We start from the raw sequence: 17,251 nt of genomic DNA on the forward strand, positions 1-17,251 counted from the left end.
TTGTTCTTACTGACCTTCCCCAGACTTGGATATAGAACCATGTGTAGATCTTTATTTTCATTTTTACCCTTTAGTTTTGAACTGCTTCCCCAATTACTGAACGAGTTCACACTTAAGGACTGATATTAGAGCGAGTAACCCATCACTTTTGTCTTTTTTTTTTTTTTTTTTTTTGAGATAAGGTTTCACTCTGTCATCCAGGCTGGAGTGTAGTGGTACGATCTCAGCTCACTGCCGCCTCTGCCTCCTGCGTTCAACAGTCCTCCTGCTTCAGCCCCCCGAGTAGCTGGGACTATAGGCATATGCCACCATGCCTAGCTAATGTTTGTATTTTTTGTAGAGGCAGGGTTTTGCCATGTTCCCAGGCTGGTCTTGAACTCCTGGGCTCAAGTGATCTGCCCACCTCGGCCTCCCAACGTGCTGGGATTACAAGCATGAGCCGCCATGCCCAGCAACTATTTACTCTTCTATATAAACTTGTTTGTTAATGTCACTGGCTCAAAGTAAAATTAGCAAAGATAATTGCCTTTAAGTCTCCAAGCCTTTTTCTTTTTTTTTTTGAGATGGAGTCTTGCCTAGTTGCCCAGGCTGGAGTGCAGTGGCATGATCTCAGCTTACTGCAAGCTCCACCTCCCAGGTTCACGCCATTCTCCTGCCTCAGCCTCCTGAGTAGCTGGGACTACAGGCGCCTGCCACCATGCCCAGCTAATTTTTTTGTATTTTTAGTAGAGACAGGGTTCCACCATGTTAGCCAGGATGGTCTCAATCTCCTGACCTCATGATCCACCTGCCTCGGCCTCCCAAAGTGTTGGGGTTACAGGCGTGAGCCACCATGCCCAGCCTCCAAGCCTTTTTAAAAATGCATCTTTCTTGTACATCTTTGCATTTCTACCAGGTAATAAGAGTTAAAACCCAAAAAGAAAATGCTGATTAATTATATTCCCAAAAATATAAACACTGAGAACCATGGAAAAACTAGTCCTTACTTGGTAATGTATTTTCTGTATTTTTCTCTATATGCCTCCATTCTAACTTGTTTCCTCACAGTTTCTTTTTCTGCCTTAAGAATAGTTTATTTTGTGCCTTAAAGATTAGTTGGCTTTTTTCTGGCACCAGTGGTAAGAGCAGTGGTTTCCCTTTTTCCCTGAAGGTCAGCCATATAATGTGTTAAGTTGCCACTGGCTGTAGGCCTAGGAGTCTGAGTCTGCACTTGATTCTGGGTCAAACTTCAAGAAGAATGACTTTCCACTGTTGTTCAGGGAGTATAGCTATTTGGTTTGGAAACTGACTATTCTATTTCTTTTTAGTGTAAAATGAACACTCAGTGATCACACTCGTAACTATTATTTGCAATAGTGCTAATAGTTGAGTGAGTGCATCTCAAACTTAAATAACCTTACTTTGTAATCTGACATGGAATAAAAATGGCCTAGAAAGAGAATTCCATCCATTTAATAGCTGGAAAGAAAATGTACAACTGTGTATGTGAGATCACAGGCAAGCAATGGGAGAGATGATTCTTGGATTTGTCTCAGGCAAGTGGAGTGGGAAGGAAGTGAAATAGAGCAAGGAGGGAGATCTAGAATCTGAAACAGATCTATACCAACTGTAGTAGTATATTTCCATGGGGTACTAGCTACAATTAATGTATATAGTGTCTGCCTTTACCTAGGCAGTCACTAATGGCACCAGAAGAACCTTTATGATTACATAGCATAAGTTCCTTAACACTCCTCTAGCAGAGACTGAGAATGAATAATTGCATGTTTTAAAGTGGAAGCTTCTTTTGCAGACCAAAAGTTATTGATATACTGCTTTTCTAGTTGATGGATAATAAACAAGCATTTATTTTGGTGTCTGTATAGGTGATGGTATATAGTGTTAAGAATGTGCCTAATGGTAAAACTTTTAGAGCCCCATTTTTATCCCTGTGGCCCTTATATGTACATTTTAAAACCCTAAAGGCTAAGTATTTACTGAAAGTTCCTGCAAACCAGTATTTGTGCAGGATTTCCAAAGTCAGGTTCCATTTAAGAGTTAATGGGAAATGACTGTGGTATGGGCAGTTTCCAGCTTTTTTTTCTTTTTCTTTTTCTTTTTCTTTTTCTTTTTGAGACAGAGTCTCACTCTGTCACCCAGGCTGGAGTGCAACCATGTGATCTCAGCTCACTACAACCTCCGCCTTCTGGGTTCAAGCAGTTCTCCTGCCTCAGCCTCCTGCGTAGCTGGGACTATAGGCACGTGCCACAACACCTGGCTAACTTTTGTATTTTTAGTAGAGATAGGATTTTGCCATGTTGGCCAGGCTGGTCTCGAACTTCTGGCCTCAGGTGATCAACCCACCTTGGCCTCCCAAAGTGCTGGGACTACAGGCATGAGCCACCATGCCCGGCCAGTTTCCGGCTTATAAACACAATGTGTTAACACCTTTATAGACAGACAAACAGCAAGGGAAATAGAGGTTTAAATTACACTTCTTTGCCACTTCATAGAGTATGCTCTATGCAGTAGGAGCATCACCATCACCCAGGAGCTCATTAAAAATGCATAACTTCAGGCACCACTCCAGACCTTCTGAATCAGAATCTGCATTTTAACAAGATCCCCAGGTGATCCTATATATACATTTAAAACTTGGGGAAACTTGCTGTACTCTACGCCCAATAAGAGGAATTTAGAACAGCTCGATAGTGCTGCCTTGTCAAGGTGGAAAAGAGGCAGCATTGCAGAGTGGTTATGAAATAGACTCTGGAGGCAGGCTGCTTTGCTTTGAATTCTAGCCCTGAAACACTGCTGTACAATGTCAGGTAAGTTACTTAACCTTTTCTAGCCTTAGTTGTAAAATGAGAATAATACTACCTCTCATGGGTTTTGGTGAGCGTTAAATGACTTTAAAAGATTCAAGTGTTAGGAAGGACTATGTCTACCCACAGTAAAAACTAGGTGAGTGTTAGCTGTTGTTGCTACCTTCATTGTCATCATCATCACCAAAGTGCAACAATAGTGGGAAACCCTACCTCCTTCTTGTTTAAAGGAGACATGTCCTAACAGTCAGCTCAAAATGCATTTTTCCGCAGAAACTGTAGTATAAATGGTAGTTGGGTATAATTTTAAAAACACTATTAGTAGGCCAGGTGCAATGGCTCTCCTACCTGTAATCCCAGCACTTTGTAATGCCAGTAGGTGGATTGCTTGAGCTCAGGAGATCATGACTAGCCTGGGTAACATGGTGAAACCTCATTTCTATCAAATATACAAAAAAGTTAGCCAGGCGTGGTGGTGTGCACCTGTGGTCCCAGCTATTCAGGAGGCTGAAATGGGAGGATCGCTTGAGCCTGGGAGGTGGAGGCTGCAGTAAGCCAAGATTTCACTATTGCACTACAGCCTGGGCAACAGAGCAAGACCCTGTCTCAAAAAAAAAAAGAAAAACAAACACTGTTACTACTATGCTTCTGGCACATTATGTGTATATGAATGTAGAAAGTGAAGAACTGTTTCAGGTTCTAAGCAACAACCTTGTAGAACAGAACCTGTTGGTAAGTTACAAATTGTCTGTGTTAGCATTTCCAGTTAGCTCAGATATTTGATGGCCAAATAAAGTAGAAATTGATGAAGAATCTTTGAGACATACTTGTATTTCAGAAGACAGACTTTTTAAAATGTTCCTAAATTTCTTTATTGTTACCATTGTCTCTTTCTTATCTAATATCTTTCCGTAATAGCTCACATGCCAGAGCAAATTGAATTTGAATTTCTTAAAATGCATTTGTTACAAAAATTGCGTTATTGTGAGGCCAGGCAGTGGAGACTGATTTTAAATAATTCTCACTGTACATCAGATTTAGAGAAATGAAAGGGAATTAACTAGAATGGTTAATGGTTTTAATGCCTCTTCTTTTGCATGGTTTAAGGCTATGTGGAATAAGACTTCATTTTTAGCAAGTTAGGATTTTTTCCCCCTCATTTTTCTCCTGGCTGAGATGAAAACCTAGTCTGACATTAGACACAGAGCAATGAAAAAGTGTTGCATAAATCCCTGGAGATGTGGAATGTGCTTATATCAGAGCTGATATTCTCTAAGGCCAGAATTCCTGAAAAAGGAAAAATTGCTTTTAAGTGGTAGGTCATTTTCTCACCTGCTTTGAAGCCTGCTGGATTAAATATGAGAGTTCAAAGTAAGGGTAGCCAGCAAACCAACTGAACTGGAATCTGATTCTGCTTATCTGAAAGGAGCTTCTTTATTTAAGAACAGCACTGCCCTCTCCTTAGAGAACCAATCTTCTACTCTGGCCCCTTTCATTTCTCTCTTGCAAGAAAAGTGTTCTTAGCAAGGCTTGGGAGGGTGTTATCACAACCGTGAAAAGACTTAAAGATGGTCTTGGGGGTTTCACTAACTTATTGATAAACTCAGGCTTGTGGTATGTGACTTTAGTGTTTTGAATTCAAAAGTGTGTTTAAATATAAAAGTCCCGAGTTGGGGCCAGGCATGGTGGCTCACGCCTGTAATCTCAGCACTTTGGGAGGCTGAGGCCTGGGGATCACTTGAGGTCAGGAGTTAGAGACCAGCCTGGCTAACATGGTGAAACCCCGTCTCTATTAAAAATACAAAAAAAATTAGCTGGGCCTGGTGGCGCTTTCCTGTAATCCCAGCTACTTGGGAGGCTGAGGCAGGAGAATTGCTTGAACCTCGGAGGCAGAGGTTGCAGTGAGCCAAGACCGCATCACTGCTCTCCAACCTGGGTAACAGAGTGAGACTCCATCTCAAAAAAGAAAAAAGTCCCTAGTTTGGTTTTAACTAAACAGGGTAGTCTTTGCAGTTTTGGCAGAAAAGGGTGTTACAGGTAAAGGTAGGAATCAGAGATTCGCAAATAAATTATGTTTTAGTACAGCAAAACTTTGTTGAAGTCTGTTTGACTGAGCGCATATTGTAGCTGTGCTGCAGTGGGAATGGGCTTTGTTTCCACATACTTCTACTAATCTTTATGTGGGAAAATGTGGTTGGACATGCCAATGATGAATTTCTGAGCAACTCATAATTGGCTGGCTCCACTGTAACTAGGGCCTTACAATCTGCTTGATTAATTCTTTAAGGACTACATTAGCCAAGTTGCATGATTTCCAAAGATATAGAAGGTCAGATGTTACACTAACAAAGAACCTCTCTACAGAATGTCTCACTGGGGTTTCTTCAGCCCCTTCTCAAAAATAATTAAAATTTTTCTTCACAAATTACATTTTGAAAAGAATAAGCAGATAAAAATGCCAAGTGTCTTTCACTGAAAAGTGAACAAAACTTTTTTGGGAAGATTTGTCCACTATTCTTACCATTTTTTTCAGGGAAAAGAAAGATTGATCTTCAGAACTGGGGGAGTTAATAAACAATTATAACTATATATTAATGTATACCAATTGAAAAATATATGATTTTTTAAAGGTTCTGAGTTTTCCGTTATTATAACCTGTGACATGATAGTTGTATACTTCTTTATTAAATACCTAGGGCCACATTCAGAAATTAAATTAATGATTAAAATAAATTTCTTCACTTTGTTTGAAAATGGATTATTTTCAAAGCTATGAGACTTTTTTAGTTCATAAGAACTGATACAGTTTTAAAAACATTTTGAAATGTAACTAAACTTAGATTTCTGTAAAATATTCTATAACCATGCTATTTCCACAGTTATAAATCTGAGTTGTTTCCCAGAGATAATACAGATAATAAAATAAACCTACTGTGTGACAGGTCAAAATTTTTAAATGTTTACATATTTGTTCCATTGTTGGTGCCTCTAAACTCTTTATTTGGGCAGTCTGGCATATTCAATTTTAATTTTCTTTACTAACTGGGATTTTGGATCAAGAGAAAAGATGCTCTCTACCTCCTAGAAGGGTATTTCTCATGTTTCATCCTTATTTTTCTCCTTCAAAAAGAACCAAACTAAGAAATTTGTGAAATCGCTGGTATTATTATTCATCCAGATTTTCTAAGCACTGAACTCTTCTAAGAGGGAAAGAAAGAAAATAATAAAAGTTAGGACAATGTACTTTCTTTTTTTTTTTTTTTTAGGACAGGGTCTCACTTTCTCACCCAGGCAGGAGTGCAGTGTGCCATCTTGGCTCACTGCAACCTGGGCTCAAGTGATCCTCCCACCTCAGCCTCCCAAGTAGCTGGAACTACAGGTGTGTGCCTCCATGCTAGACCAATTTTAAAATTTTTTTTATAGAGATGGGGTCTCACTTTGTTGCCCAGGCTGCTGGTCTCCAACTCCTGAGCTCAAGCAATCTGTCCACATCGGCCTACCAAAATGCTGGGATTACAGGTTTGAGCCACTGTGCCCAGCCACTTAATGTACTTTTTATTTTATGATGATGATGATGATGATGATTGAGACAGAGTTTGCCTCTGTTGCCCAGGATGGAGTGCAGTGGCACGATCTGGGCTCACTGCAATCTCCACCTTCCTGGCTCAAACCATATGCCCACCTCAGCCTCCCAGGTAGTTGGGACTACAATATGTACCACTATGCCTGACTAATTTTTGTATTTTTGGTAGAGACAGGATTTCACCATGTTGCCCAGGCTAGTCTCCAACTCCTGAACTCAAGTGATCCACCCACCTGGGCCTCCCAAAGTGCTGGGATTACAGGTGTGAGCCACTGCACCCGGCCAACAATATACTTTTTAATGCATGTGTATCTCCTTTCCCCACAGTTCAATTCAGTTTTAAAGTTTGTAGAAAGCATCCTTTTGTTCCCATTAACATGTGCCTGTCAAGTATGAGGTTCACAGAAGCTCTCCCAGAATTTGTTTCACATATGTTTAATCATCTTTTTCCCCCTCGAAGTGAAAATCTCATTGCTAAAGTTTAGGACATCATGTCACTAATTGCTACTGATATATTTATTGCTTAATCATTAGCACTTGGGACATGTGGAGTGCTTAGCAGTTTTTAGAAGTGCTGTGCTTAGATATTGATATAAATCACTCATTTGAAACCCATTCTCCTAGTGATATTATAATCCACAATAGGAAACACTGATCTTTGTTTTAGAAAACATCTCTATTTTGCAGACCCAGCATAGTCCTCTAAATTGGGAGAATCATATAGCATACAGAAGAAAATTATAATATCGAAGAATAGTTTTTGGCTTTTTTCTTGGTGGAGTTTGGCTCCCTTCCCCTACCAATCAAATGAACTGAATTAGTAAGACTACATAATATATTACAATTCTAAACCAAGAGTAACTCAGACTTCAGTTCTTTATTTTTTTAAAGAGATTATACTTATATTCTCATTTATTCTTACTGGAGCCATTGGAACCTAGACTTACTGAAACCATGGGAACATTATAGATGTCAAGTTTGAGTCATCAAAGTTAAGTGATGTGCCTAAAATTACACAATTGCTAAGATAGCTTATTACTTTTAGTCATGATACATACTTTTGATTTCAATAATATATCACTTCACAGCTCTTCATAGTTTAAGTCTGTTTGATGAACTCCAATGCTTTAAAGAATGAAAGCTGTGCATGGTGGCTGACACCTGTAATCCCAGCACTTTGGGAGACTGATGTGGGAGGATTGCTTGAACCCAGGAATTCGAGACCAGCCTGGGCAACATAGCAAGAGCTCATAAAAATGAAAAGTAAAAATAAAAACAAATTAGCCAGGCATGATGGCGCACCCCTGTAGTTTCAGCTACTTGGAAGGCTTATTCAGGAGAATCGTCTGAGCCCAGGAGTTGGAGGTTACGGTAAGCCATGATAGCAACACCACATTCCAGCCTGGGACACAGAGCAAGACCTTGTCTTAAATAAATAGGTACATACATACATATATACATTAATTACTTAAAAATAAAGAACATGGCCAGTGGTTCACGCCTGTAATCCCAGCACGTTGGGAGGCTGAGGCAAGCGGATCATGAGTTAAGAGATCGAGACCATCCTGGCTAACATGGTGAAACCCCATCTCTACTAAAAATACAAAAATTAGCTGGGCGTGGTGGCACACGCCTGTAGTCCCAGCTACTCGGGAGGCTGAGGCAGGAGAATCACTTGAACCCGGGAGGTGGAGGTTGCCATGAGCCAAGATCACGCCACTGCACTCCAGCCTGGCAACAGAGCAAGACTCCATCTCAAAAAATAAAATAAAGAACACACATATGCTTTTCTTTCAAACTGGTTCATTCCAATGTCATTCCTCTTACTAGTTAGCTACTTAAGAAAGAATGCCGCTTGGTCATTTACATTGCATACTCACGTTACTGCATAAAGGACTTCAGCCTCTCTAAGTGCTTAAAATGTACAATAATACTAAAGAAACAGTAAGCCCTGGTTTGTAATGATTCAGAGGGAATTTGATTCTCAAGTTACTTTTTTAAAGTTTTAATATGAAGTATAAATGTACACCTTATGTTTCAATATCAGTCTTCTTTCAAAATCAAAAGGCGAGTTTGTGAAGGATTATAGGGGAAAGATAAACTGAACATAATAAACTTTTGGTCTAAAATATCATAACCTGTAAGTTTTTTCCCTAAAGTAGGAATTTTGGGTAGCAGAGGTACTTCTAGTAATTGTATCAATAGGTAGGAAACTTGGGTGTGTTCCTTAATGCTCATGAGGCCTCAATAAAATATTGGGTTTTAATTGGGTGTTCTATCTGAATTTGATGAAATCATAAAATTATCTTTGTTCTGTAATAACATTAAGATTGTCTTAGGTCCTTCTTGACAGTAGCCAGCTTCAAGAAGAGAAATTATTTGGGATTCAATAATACTCAACAAAATTAAGAGTAGGATATTCAGAGAATGCAGACCACATAATCACTTTCTGACCTCACTCTGTAATTTCAAGCATTCTTGAAATAAAACGTGTATGTACGGTTCAAAGTGTGGAAAAGGGCTGTGCTTCCTTTAAGCACCCTTGCAGATGACCAGTGTGACACAGAGAGAAAGATGCAGCTTAGGGGACAATTGGAGAAGGGAGCACATTCTCACACTCTTTGTTAGGAACATGCCAGCTCTTGTCTTCATTTATTCAATATGCTGGAGTCCCAGTTTCTTTCTGAAGCCAGAGTTCATGCTTTTACTCCCAGGTAGCAGCAGCTTTACAATTAAATTTTAATCCGACAGTGTTGTTAGACTCCTATCAAGAGTACAGCCACAGCTGTTCTTGGCAGGCAAATACATTGCTGGTTTTCCTTCAGTCACAGTGAGATAGAAAAATGTTCTCTGTCTAGGGTGTGGACGAAGGCACTTTACTAATCTTATGCATAATTCATCCTTGGTTGCTGGGGCAAAGTTGAAACTTTGCCCTCTGATAAAATTCAGCTGGATATTTTTTATTTATTAGACTCTGATCCCTTAAGGGGTTTAACCCTTATTGGGAGCCCAGGGATTCTAATTCGGCTAAGCCCTAGCTGTGAAGACTTTTAGCTCCTTGTAATACCACCTTTAAAAAACAAAAAACAAAAACTGCAGTAGAACATGCAGTTTAGAGAGTCCTGGATACCCTGAAAAGAGTCTTCTTTGAATGTTGGCTTATTGAATGGAAGGACTCCAATAGGGCCTGTCTTGATTTGTTTTCAAAGTTTAGATTTTTAAAGAGTCTCAGCATTTTAAAACATGGTTTTAATTGTTCTGTAACATGCTAAAATATGGTAATGATTGTTTTATAACATATAACAGGTCTTTGCATTTCAAATTCATTGGGTACCTATGAAGTAAAAAATATAATCCCTGTTCATAAGTAACTCATAGTCTAGTGGAAGGGGGTTAGAGATGGGCATGAAGATGTGTTAGTATAAGGTAGAAGCTGTTGCCACAGTAGATTAGTTCATTCTTGAATATTCATTTATTTGACTGGAAGGGACTGGTGAGTTATTTTCACATGCCTCTCATAAGACATAGTGACCCAAAAGGTCAATCTAGACTAATAGAATATGCTTCCTTTCAGAAGAATTTATTTGGTTAGGTCAAGCAAGAACATATAGAAAGATATCTTTATTCTTTTTCATATATGTGATGTGGAGTACTTTCATCTTTATACCCAGCAGCTGGAATTCATCTTTTTGTAAGCAGCGGTATTTATTATAATGTTTATAAAATAGAATTTATCAAAAAATGGGGAGCTCCACAATTCAAAATTTAAGAAATGTCTCACCTCAGATTCACAGAGTAATTGCCATAATGTCTTATGGCATTATGAGTGTATGAGTGTAAAACTCTATACTCCCATTTTATATTCCTCTTTTATATCCTCTCATTCCTAATAATGACAGATTAATAAGAACTAATAGCCATCCTGGTTTTCAATATGAAACAATGTGATTTCAAGTGAAGCAGAATAGAACAGTAAGAGTTAGGACCAAAATTACTTAGTTCTTTGGGCATGTAAGAGAATAGGAAAGAGCTACCCTGAATTTTCCAGAGCTCACTTGATAATGTCAAGAGCTGCAGCTGGCAGTCACTGATTCTGAAAATAGGCACACATCATGTTAATTAAAAAACTAAATAAAAGGATATTGGGATAAGGCACTAAAATAAGGTTCTTTTTGCCCTTTCTTTATAGCTGGGTTTCGCTGATCAATTCTGCATTTTTGACAATTCTCCCTCTTTACAGGGAGAACCACCAGTATTATTTTCTCTTTAAGTAACTGAAAAAATATTTCTTATGTTTATTGAGCTGTCTCATTACAGTAACCGACTAGCTGGATCACTGGGGATATGACTTTGGGATATATGTTTTAAAATAGGCACAGAGGCTGAGTGCAGTGGCTGACACCTGTAATCTCAATACTTTGGGAGGCCGAGGTGGGTGGATCATCTGTGGTCAGGAGTTCGAGACCAGCGTAGCCAACGTGGTGAAACCCCATCTCTACTAAACATACAAAAATTAGCCTGGTGTGGTGGCAGGTACCTGTAATCCCAGCTACTCAGGAGGCTGAGGCAGGAGAATTGCTTGAACCCGGGAGGCGAAGTCCGCAGTGATTCGAGATCATGCCACTGCACTCCAGCCCTAATGACAGAGCGAGACTCCATCTCAAAAAATAAACAGGCACAGAACCTCTCCTTCGATTTATACAAATTAGGCATGTAATCAGTAAATATGGTAAAATGATGAAAGTATACACAGTAGAAGAGCAGGCCCAAGGCTAAATTCTAAACTACTCATGTAAACATCATAATAATACTAGAGAGTTGTAGAGTATACTGATTTAACTCAGTGTTGCAGTAGAAGAAAGGAAGAAAAACTATTTGAACAACTTGGAGGCAGAAAACTGGGGATCTGGCTTTGGAATTTACTTTATTGGTGACTGTTACTTCTCTAGCTTGTCACTCACTTCTCTGAGCTTGTCACACCTACTGGAATAAGCAGAAATTATTATTCTTTGCCTAGGTTAACAAAATATATATCTCCAGATAGTAAGTTAGTTGCATGATGGCATCTTCTAATTCAGAGGTCTAATATGTAGCATATTGGTAAGGAGGCACATTCATATTTCTGGGTGGTAGGGAGCCCACTTTCATCCATTCATCTGCATTCCTGTTCAAACTAGCAAATGTGTCTGCTAACATTAGGTTGCCAGAAAAAAGATGTAAGTAAACCCCAGTTCCACTGAGCTCCTATGAAGGTACCACCTACTACCATAGGACTTGGTTGAAGATAATGAGCATAGTTACCTTTTTTTTTTTTTTTTTTGAACTTTATCTTTCAGATGGCATTGAGAGTAACCATCTGTTTTTTTGGCCTCAAGTTCCACATTGAATTTTTAAAAATCACATTTTGAGCAATAACATTTCCCTGATTTGCTTAACCAGTTATACAAGTTGAGACTTCTGTCTCTATGCCTATTTTATAATAGCTTCTCTGAGAGAAGAGATGAAAAATAAGCCAGTTAGATATTTTATGAGTATTGAAATCCTTTCCATTCAGAAATGTAAATAAAACAACCAGCATGAGCAATCAGCTTATGTCAGATTCCATGGGTTTATGTTACATAGGGAAATTATAGTGCAACCTGAAACATGCTTCTTAATGAATTCATAGTGCTGTCACAGTTGAATGTAAACCCTTGAGCTTTTCTTTTGTGAAGGGTTTCAGAAATCACCCTTTATAAACTACTTAGGGGAGAGAAGAGAACTAAGATGATACTAACAAATGCTATCACTGTTTTGTGGCTGCCTCCCTTCCAGCACCAAATTTTGCCAGTTAAGTAAAGCAGAAACCTAGAATATGGCACACATTTTGGCTTATTCAATGTGCACACACACACTCAGTGTCACACTGGGTCAGATCCACAGTTCAATACTCTGTTTCTGAAAGTGGCACCAGGGAACTGCTTTGGAAGAACAAGATTGCCCTTATGGTTTTTGTCCTCAGAAGTTAGGGAAGTTTGGTTAAGAAGTATGACAAAAGCCCCATAAGTAGCCATTTTTACCTGTAGCAAATGCAGGAAGCTAGACACCTAACTAGGGATCATGAAGTTAGAATTTGTCTCCTACTTTGGCTGCTACTTCAGCACCCAGTAGTAAATTAGAATAAAGTTCCTCATTTATTAGTGAGTTGGTTTTGTAGTCTCTAAAGCTCTTTTGCAGCTCTTCTATTCACTATGGCCTCAGATACGATAAATCTGCTAGCTGCAAAAATTCAATATACCAAGTAGAATATATAGGACCAGTCAAGTTTTAAGTTTGGGAGTGAGGAAAATAAGCATGTATTTTCTATTTTAAATTATTTTCTTTTCACATTCTAATTTCTTAAGGGTTTGGCTTGATTTATGCCAGGTTCTGGGCCTGTAAGCCTACATTAATGCATCACAGTACTGGATAGGATATTTGATATCTCTTACTTAGCCCAGAATCTCAAATGATAAGGAGCTGTAGTTAATGATATGTAGCATTTTGTTGAACTTTACAGTGTAGTTCTCATTTAGTCCCTGTGTCTGTAACAAATGGACTCATCCTTGTGCTTTTCCATAGGTGCCCTGATGTTTACTGACATAAATCAAGATACTATGTGGCTCTATAGGGGATGCTGAACCATTTGACAGTCTAGGTGCACACAGTCACCTCACATTATTTAAGCCCTGATCTCAGCATTCTAATTTCTCTGTATTCCCCAGTGTATATAATGTGTACTTGCTTGAAATTCCTTATATATTGCTTGTACATTCCTGCTTCTAAGTTTCAGCACATACCAGTTCCTTCAATTTAGAATGCCTTCTTCTGACTGCCCTCAATCAGTTCATAAAACACATAAAGCTATCTTTTAAAAATTCAACTCAAAAGTCACCTCCTGTGGAATGCCATCTCTGATTAATCTCATTAACCTAATTCCTTTATTCTCAGACTTCTGCTTCCTAGTCCATTAAACTGTTTCATTTTCTTGTAATTGTTGCTTCTGTATATTGTCACCCAATAAGCATAATTATTCTAGGAATGATCATCTTCCTCCAGCCTCTTGTGTCTACTTATTACACACAAATATTTTGAAGGCCTATCGATGACCTTTTCAGTTTCCCCAGAGTTCCAGTTCACCTTCCTTACTGTTTCCTTTTACTTCATGGTTACATTCCTAAAGAAGCAGCGCATGTGTTCAGAGTTGGCCTCCACCTCAGCATGTGTGTGGCAGCCTGCTGAATAGATCCCTACAATTGGGAGGGAGTTAACCCTCTAGTTTGACAATCTCTGCATTCTACTGGGACACCTTCAAGAAGTAGATGTGAGACCAGTAGTAGACCTGAAAATGGGAGTAGGTAAATTTCCACAGAAACCCAAGTTAGCTTTGTCCTTCCTTTATACACAAGACCTATGAAGCTGCTGTCATCAGCAGCTCATTCAACACTCTCCTGCTCTGCCTCTTTTCCAGGAGTCAGGGTTAGTTTAAGAAAAAGCCTCTTGCTAGAAGCCATGACCTCGTACTTTTATCCCCTCCATCTGGTGTGTGGCCTCATGGGGCTGTGCTGCTATGCAGGAGGTGAGCAATGGAATTCTTTAGATGATGACTTCTGAGCCCGCATGCAGAGGCAGTTGGGGGTGGGAAGCAGGGAGAACAGTGAGAGCCAAGATCGATGGACCAAAAAGTAAAGTCTGCTTTGGGGAAGTCCTGACTATAGATAGACTGTTTTCATGAGGTGTTCTTCCTCCAGCTCAAGCAGGGGCCCAGGTCAGGGAGCTGCAGCATCCCAGGTGTATGATTGATGAACATTGTACTTTTCCCTTCTGTCTTAACAGTTGGGGTGCAGGAGTGGGATAGGTAGCCTACGCTGTCTCTAACAGAAAACATTCCAGGATTGAACAGAAGAGTTCCCCTTGTGTACATCATCTTTTGGAGCTGCTCTTACTCACTGTCTTGCACCTAAACAGAGGTCCAAATTTTGGATGGGAGAACAAAGAGGTTGAGAGCAGCAAGTGTTTGATCAAGTGAAAATCTGCTGTCTGCCTCATCTCACAGGGGTTTCTCTGCAGGATTGAGACCCCTTGCCTTGGTGTACACAAGTTGCTTGCATCAGCTTGAGATCCCAGGACCTTTACCAGGCCATGGGTAGGCATCTATCTGGCTTGGCATGGGAGTTTCTTAGGACACTTATTCCCTGATCTTGCTTTCCTAACCCAGGAGTTGATAGCATTTTTAAAAGGAGTGAAATCTCAAAGAAAATTCTAATACATACTTTTTTTTTTGAGACAGAGTCTTGCTCTGTCAGACAGGCTGGAGTGCAGTGGCGCAATCTCAGCTCACTACAAGCTCCGCTTCCCGGGTTCACACCATTCTCCTGCGTCAGCCTCCTGAGTAGCTGGGACTACAGGCACCCGCCACCACGCCCGGCTAATTTTTTTGTATTTTTAATAGAGACAGGGTTTCACCATGTTAGCCAGGATGGTCTTGATTTCCTGACCTCGTGATCCGCCCACTCGGCCTCCCGAAGTGCTGGGATTACAAGCGTGAGCCGCTGTGCCCAGCCTCTAACACATACTTTCAAAGCCCAAAGCCTTAATAATTTTCTGTCATGACTGCTTCTACTGTGTCTATACACTTAGCATAATTTCCAAAGGACTAGATAAAACAAAATTTTAATGTTAATCTGAAGGGGAAAAAAGGAATAGAATTAGGAGCCAGAGTTGTTTAAATGTGGAATACTTTGTATAGTGGTCACGTGGTACCCGTGGTAATAGTGGCAGAAATGGCAAAAGAGCCATTGGTTGATAAGGTTCAGGAGGGCCTAGGCTGCTCCTTTGTAAACCGTGCTCAGATATACTCTCCTGGCAGTCCTGGGGCTCCTATAAGGCTTGAACATTTTGTATTAATTTCTGTTTTGAAGATGCTGGGACTCTGGCGCCCCCAACCCTGGGCATCCTCAGGCTTTGAGGAGAATACACAAGATTTGAAGTCAGAAGACCTAGGTTTGAGATCTGGCTGAGCCACGCAGTTCATTTGACCTTGGACCAATCACCAAATTCTTCTGAACAGCATCTGTAAAGTGACAGTAACCCCTACCTCACAGGGTTGTTGTGAGGATTACGTATATGCTAAAGCATTCTGTATATGAAAAAGCTTCTTATGAACATTATTGTTATTCCTGGGGAAACCCCAGCTTGGAAGCTGTCAAAAAGGACAACTGTAGATGAAATTGTCTTCCTTTTTTCTTCATTCAGCTTAGCCTTTCTGTTTGGCCAGGGCTGCTTACAGGAGCTGTTGAGGTTGAAGTCAAGTCACCACATTTTGGCTCCTTTGGTCAAAGAGAAAGAACTCTAATGTCCAGCTGCTCCATCCATATACCCATATAATGGAAGTGAGTAAAGGAAAATTTTAAGCCAGGATAGGTAACAGTTAGGGGGCCAATGGGAGAATGCTTGCCTTGCATTTGCAAATCCAGAATGACTAAAACATCTTAAGTAAATGAGGAATAGCCACAAAGATGCTCAGAGATAATATAAGCCATGAGTGGGAAGTGGGAAAATGAGTTTGTAAACTCTTCTCTTTTCTATCCCTTTACCTTTGAGGTCAGGGACAGGCATACAGCCCACTGGCTATTGCCCTATACCTGCCAATCACCCAAAGAAAATAATAGCTTCTGAGAAAGCTCAATTCACTGTAGCAACTGTGATATATTTACCGTAATAAAGCCACCACTTGGTCTTTTCCAGTGCTTCTCTCTTACGGAGGTTATCCCTGGAATCCAAAGCTATCCAGTTTTCTAACACAGTTAAGAGTTTAAAACAACCACAAGTCGTCATAAGCAGTAGGCTTGGCAGTTATACCTCATGCAGTCATAGGAGACTGTCCCATCATTCTCAGCACATTGGGTGCATATCTCACTGTCTCCAGCATAAACCAGCCTTGTGAATGTGTACAGTCTCAGCCACTCTGCTTTGGTGGTAATTCTTCACTGCTGATCTCTCCTCACCATGCCCTTTCTGCATCCTTCCCCCAACCACCCACCAGAGGAGTTCTGGTCCCGAAACCAGAGTTGCCTGCAGGTTGGTAATGTAACTTTGTAGATATTCCTTGATTACAGCTAGACCCTATTGGTATCCTTTTTGAATTACTGGATCGAAATCTAATTGCTTTTTTTTTTTAATTGTTGGGGAGAGGAGGATGAGCAGAACTCCTATGCAGCCTGAGAGAAGTTCTGTATGTGTCCATATATGTACACGTGTGTGTGTGTGTAACCTCATGGTTGTGCTCAGGCTGACAGGGAGGGCAAAGAGTGAAAAAGAACCATCTCTTTCTTGTTTTCCAACATTGCTTCAAAGATGCCCAACCCCCGTAGTAGCAGGCAGTTCCCAAGTGGAGGGTCGGGGCAGAGGCCTCCACCAAGGCCATCAATAACCAGGTGTGAGCTACAGGTCTCTGTGTAATGTGAAGCTTTCCCGTATTTCATTTCTGCACCCAGGGGGCGGCTCTGCAGGATTGCTTACGGAGAGCTCTGTGTCTGGCACCTCTCTCCACAAGGCCCAGGCGCCCAGGGTCCCACCGACCTGCCCAGGAATGCATCACATTGTTCTCTGGTGCTGTAATTTGGCTGCAGGAGCTAGGCTGAATGCCTCCCAGGGATGAGAAACGTACTCTCCCTGGCGTCCTCCCTTCGCCCCAGCTAGCTTGAGCTTCTGCCCTATGACCACTGAGTGCATTTAAATAAAAACCTCAGAAAGACTGAGGAAAAAAAATCCTAATTATCTCTCTTCTATTAAGCCATGTAGAGACTCGTGTCCTGAGTGGGTCTGAGAATTTGGCAAAGACTTA

The 17,251-nt window shown here is 40.4% G+C and overlaps 1 protein-coding gene across 1 annotated transcript in view; it reads left to right on the plus strand.

Moving 5' to 3' along the window:
* Positions 1-16,539, plus strand: part of ST7L (suppression of tumorigenicity 7 like) — a 101,953-nt gene extending 85,414 nt beyond the window's left edge. Inside the window, 1 exon segment of the mRNA XM_011933205.1 lies at positions 15,327-16,539. Within this exon segment, the coding sequence (XP_011788595.1) occupies positions 15,327-15,425 (99 nt within the window). The 3' untranslated portion in view covers positions 15,426-16,539.
* The last annotated feature ends 712 nt before the right edge of the window (positions 16,540-17,251 follow it).

This window comes from Colobus angolensis, unplaced genomic scaffold, assembly GCF_000951035.1.
Source record: "Colobus angolensis palliatus isolate OR3802 unplaced genomic scaffold, Cang.pa_1.0 Scaffold124, whole genome shotgun sequence".
Taxonomy (NCBI): domain Eukaryota; kingdom Metazoa; phylum Chordata; class Mammalia; order Primates; family Cercopithecidae; genus Colobus; species Colobus angolensis.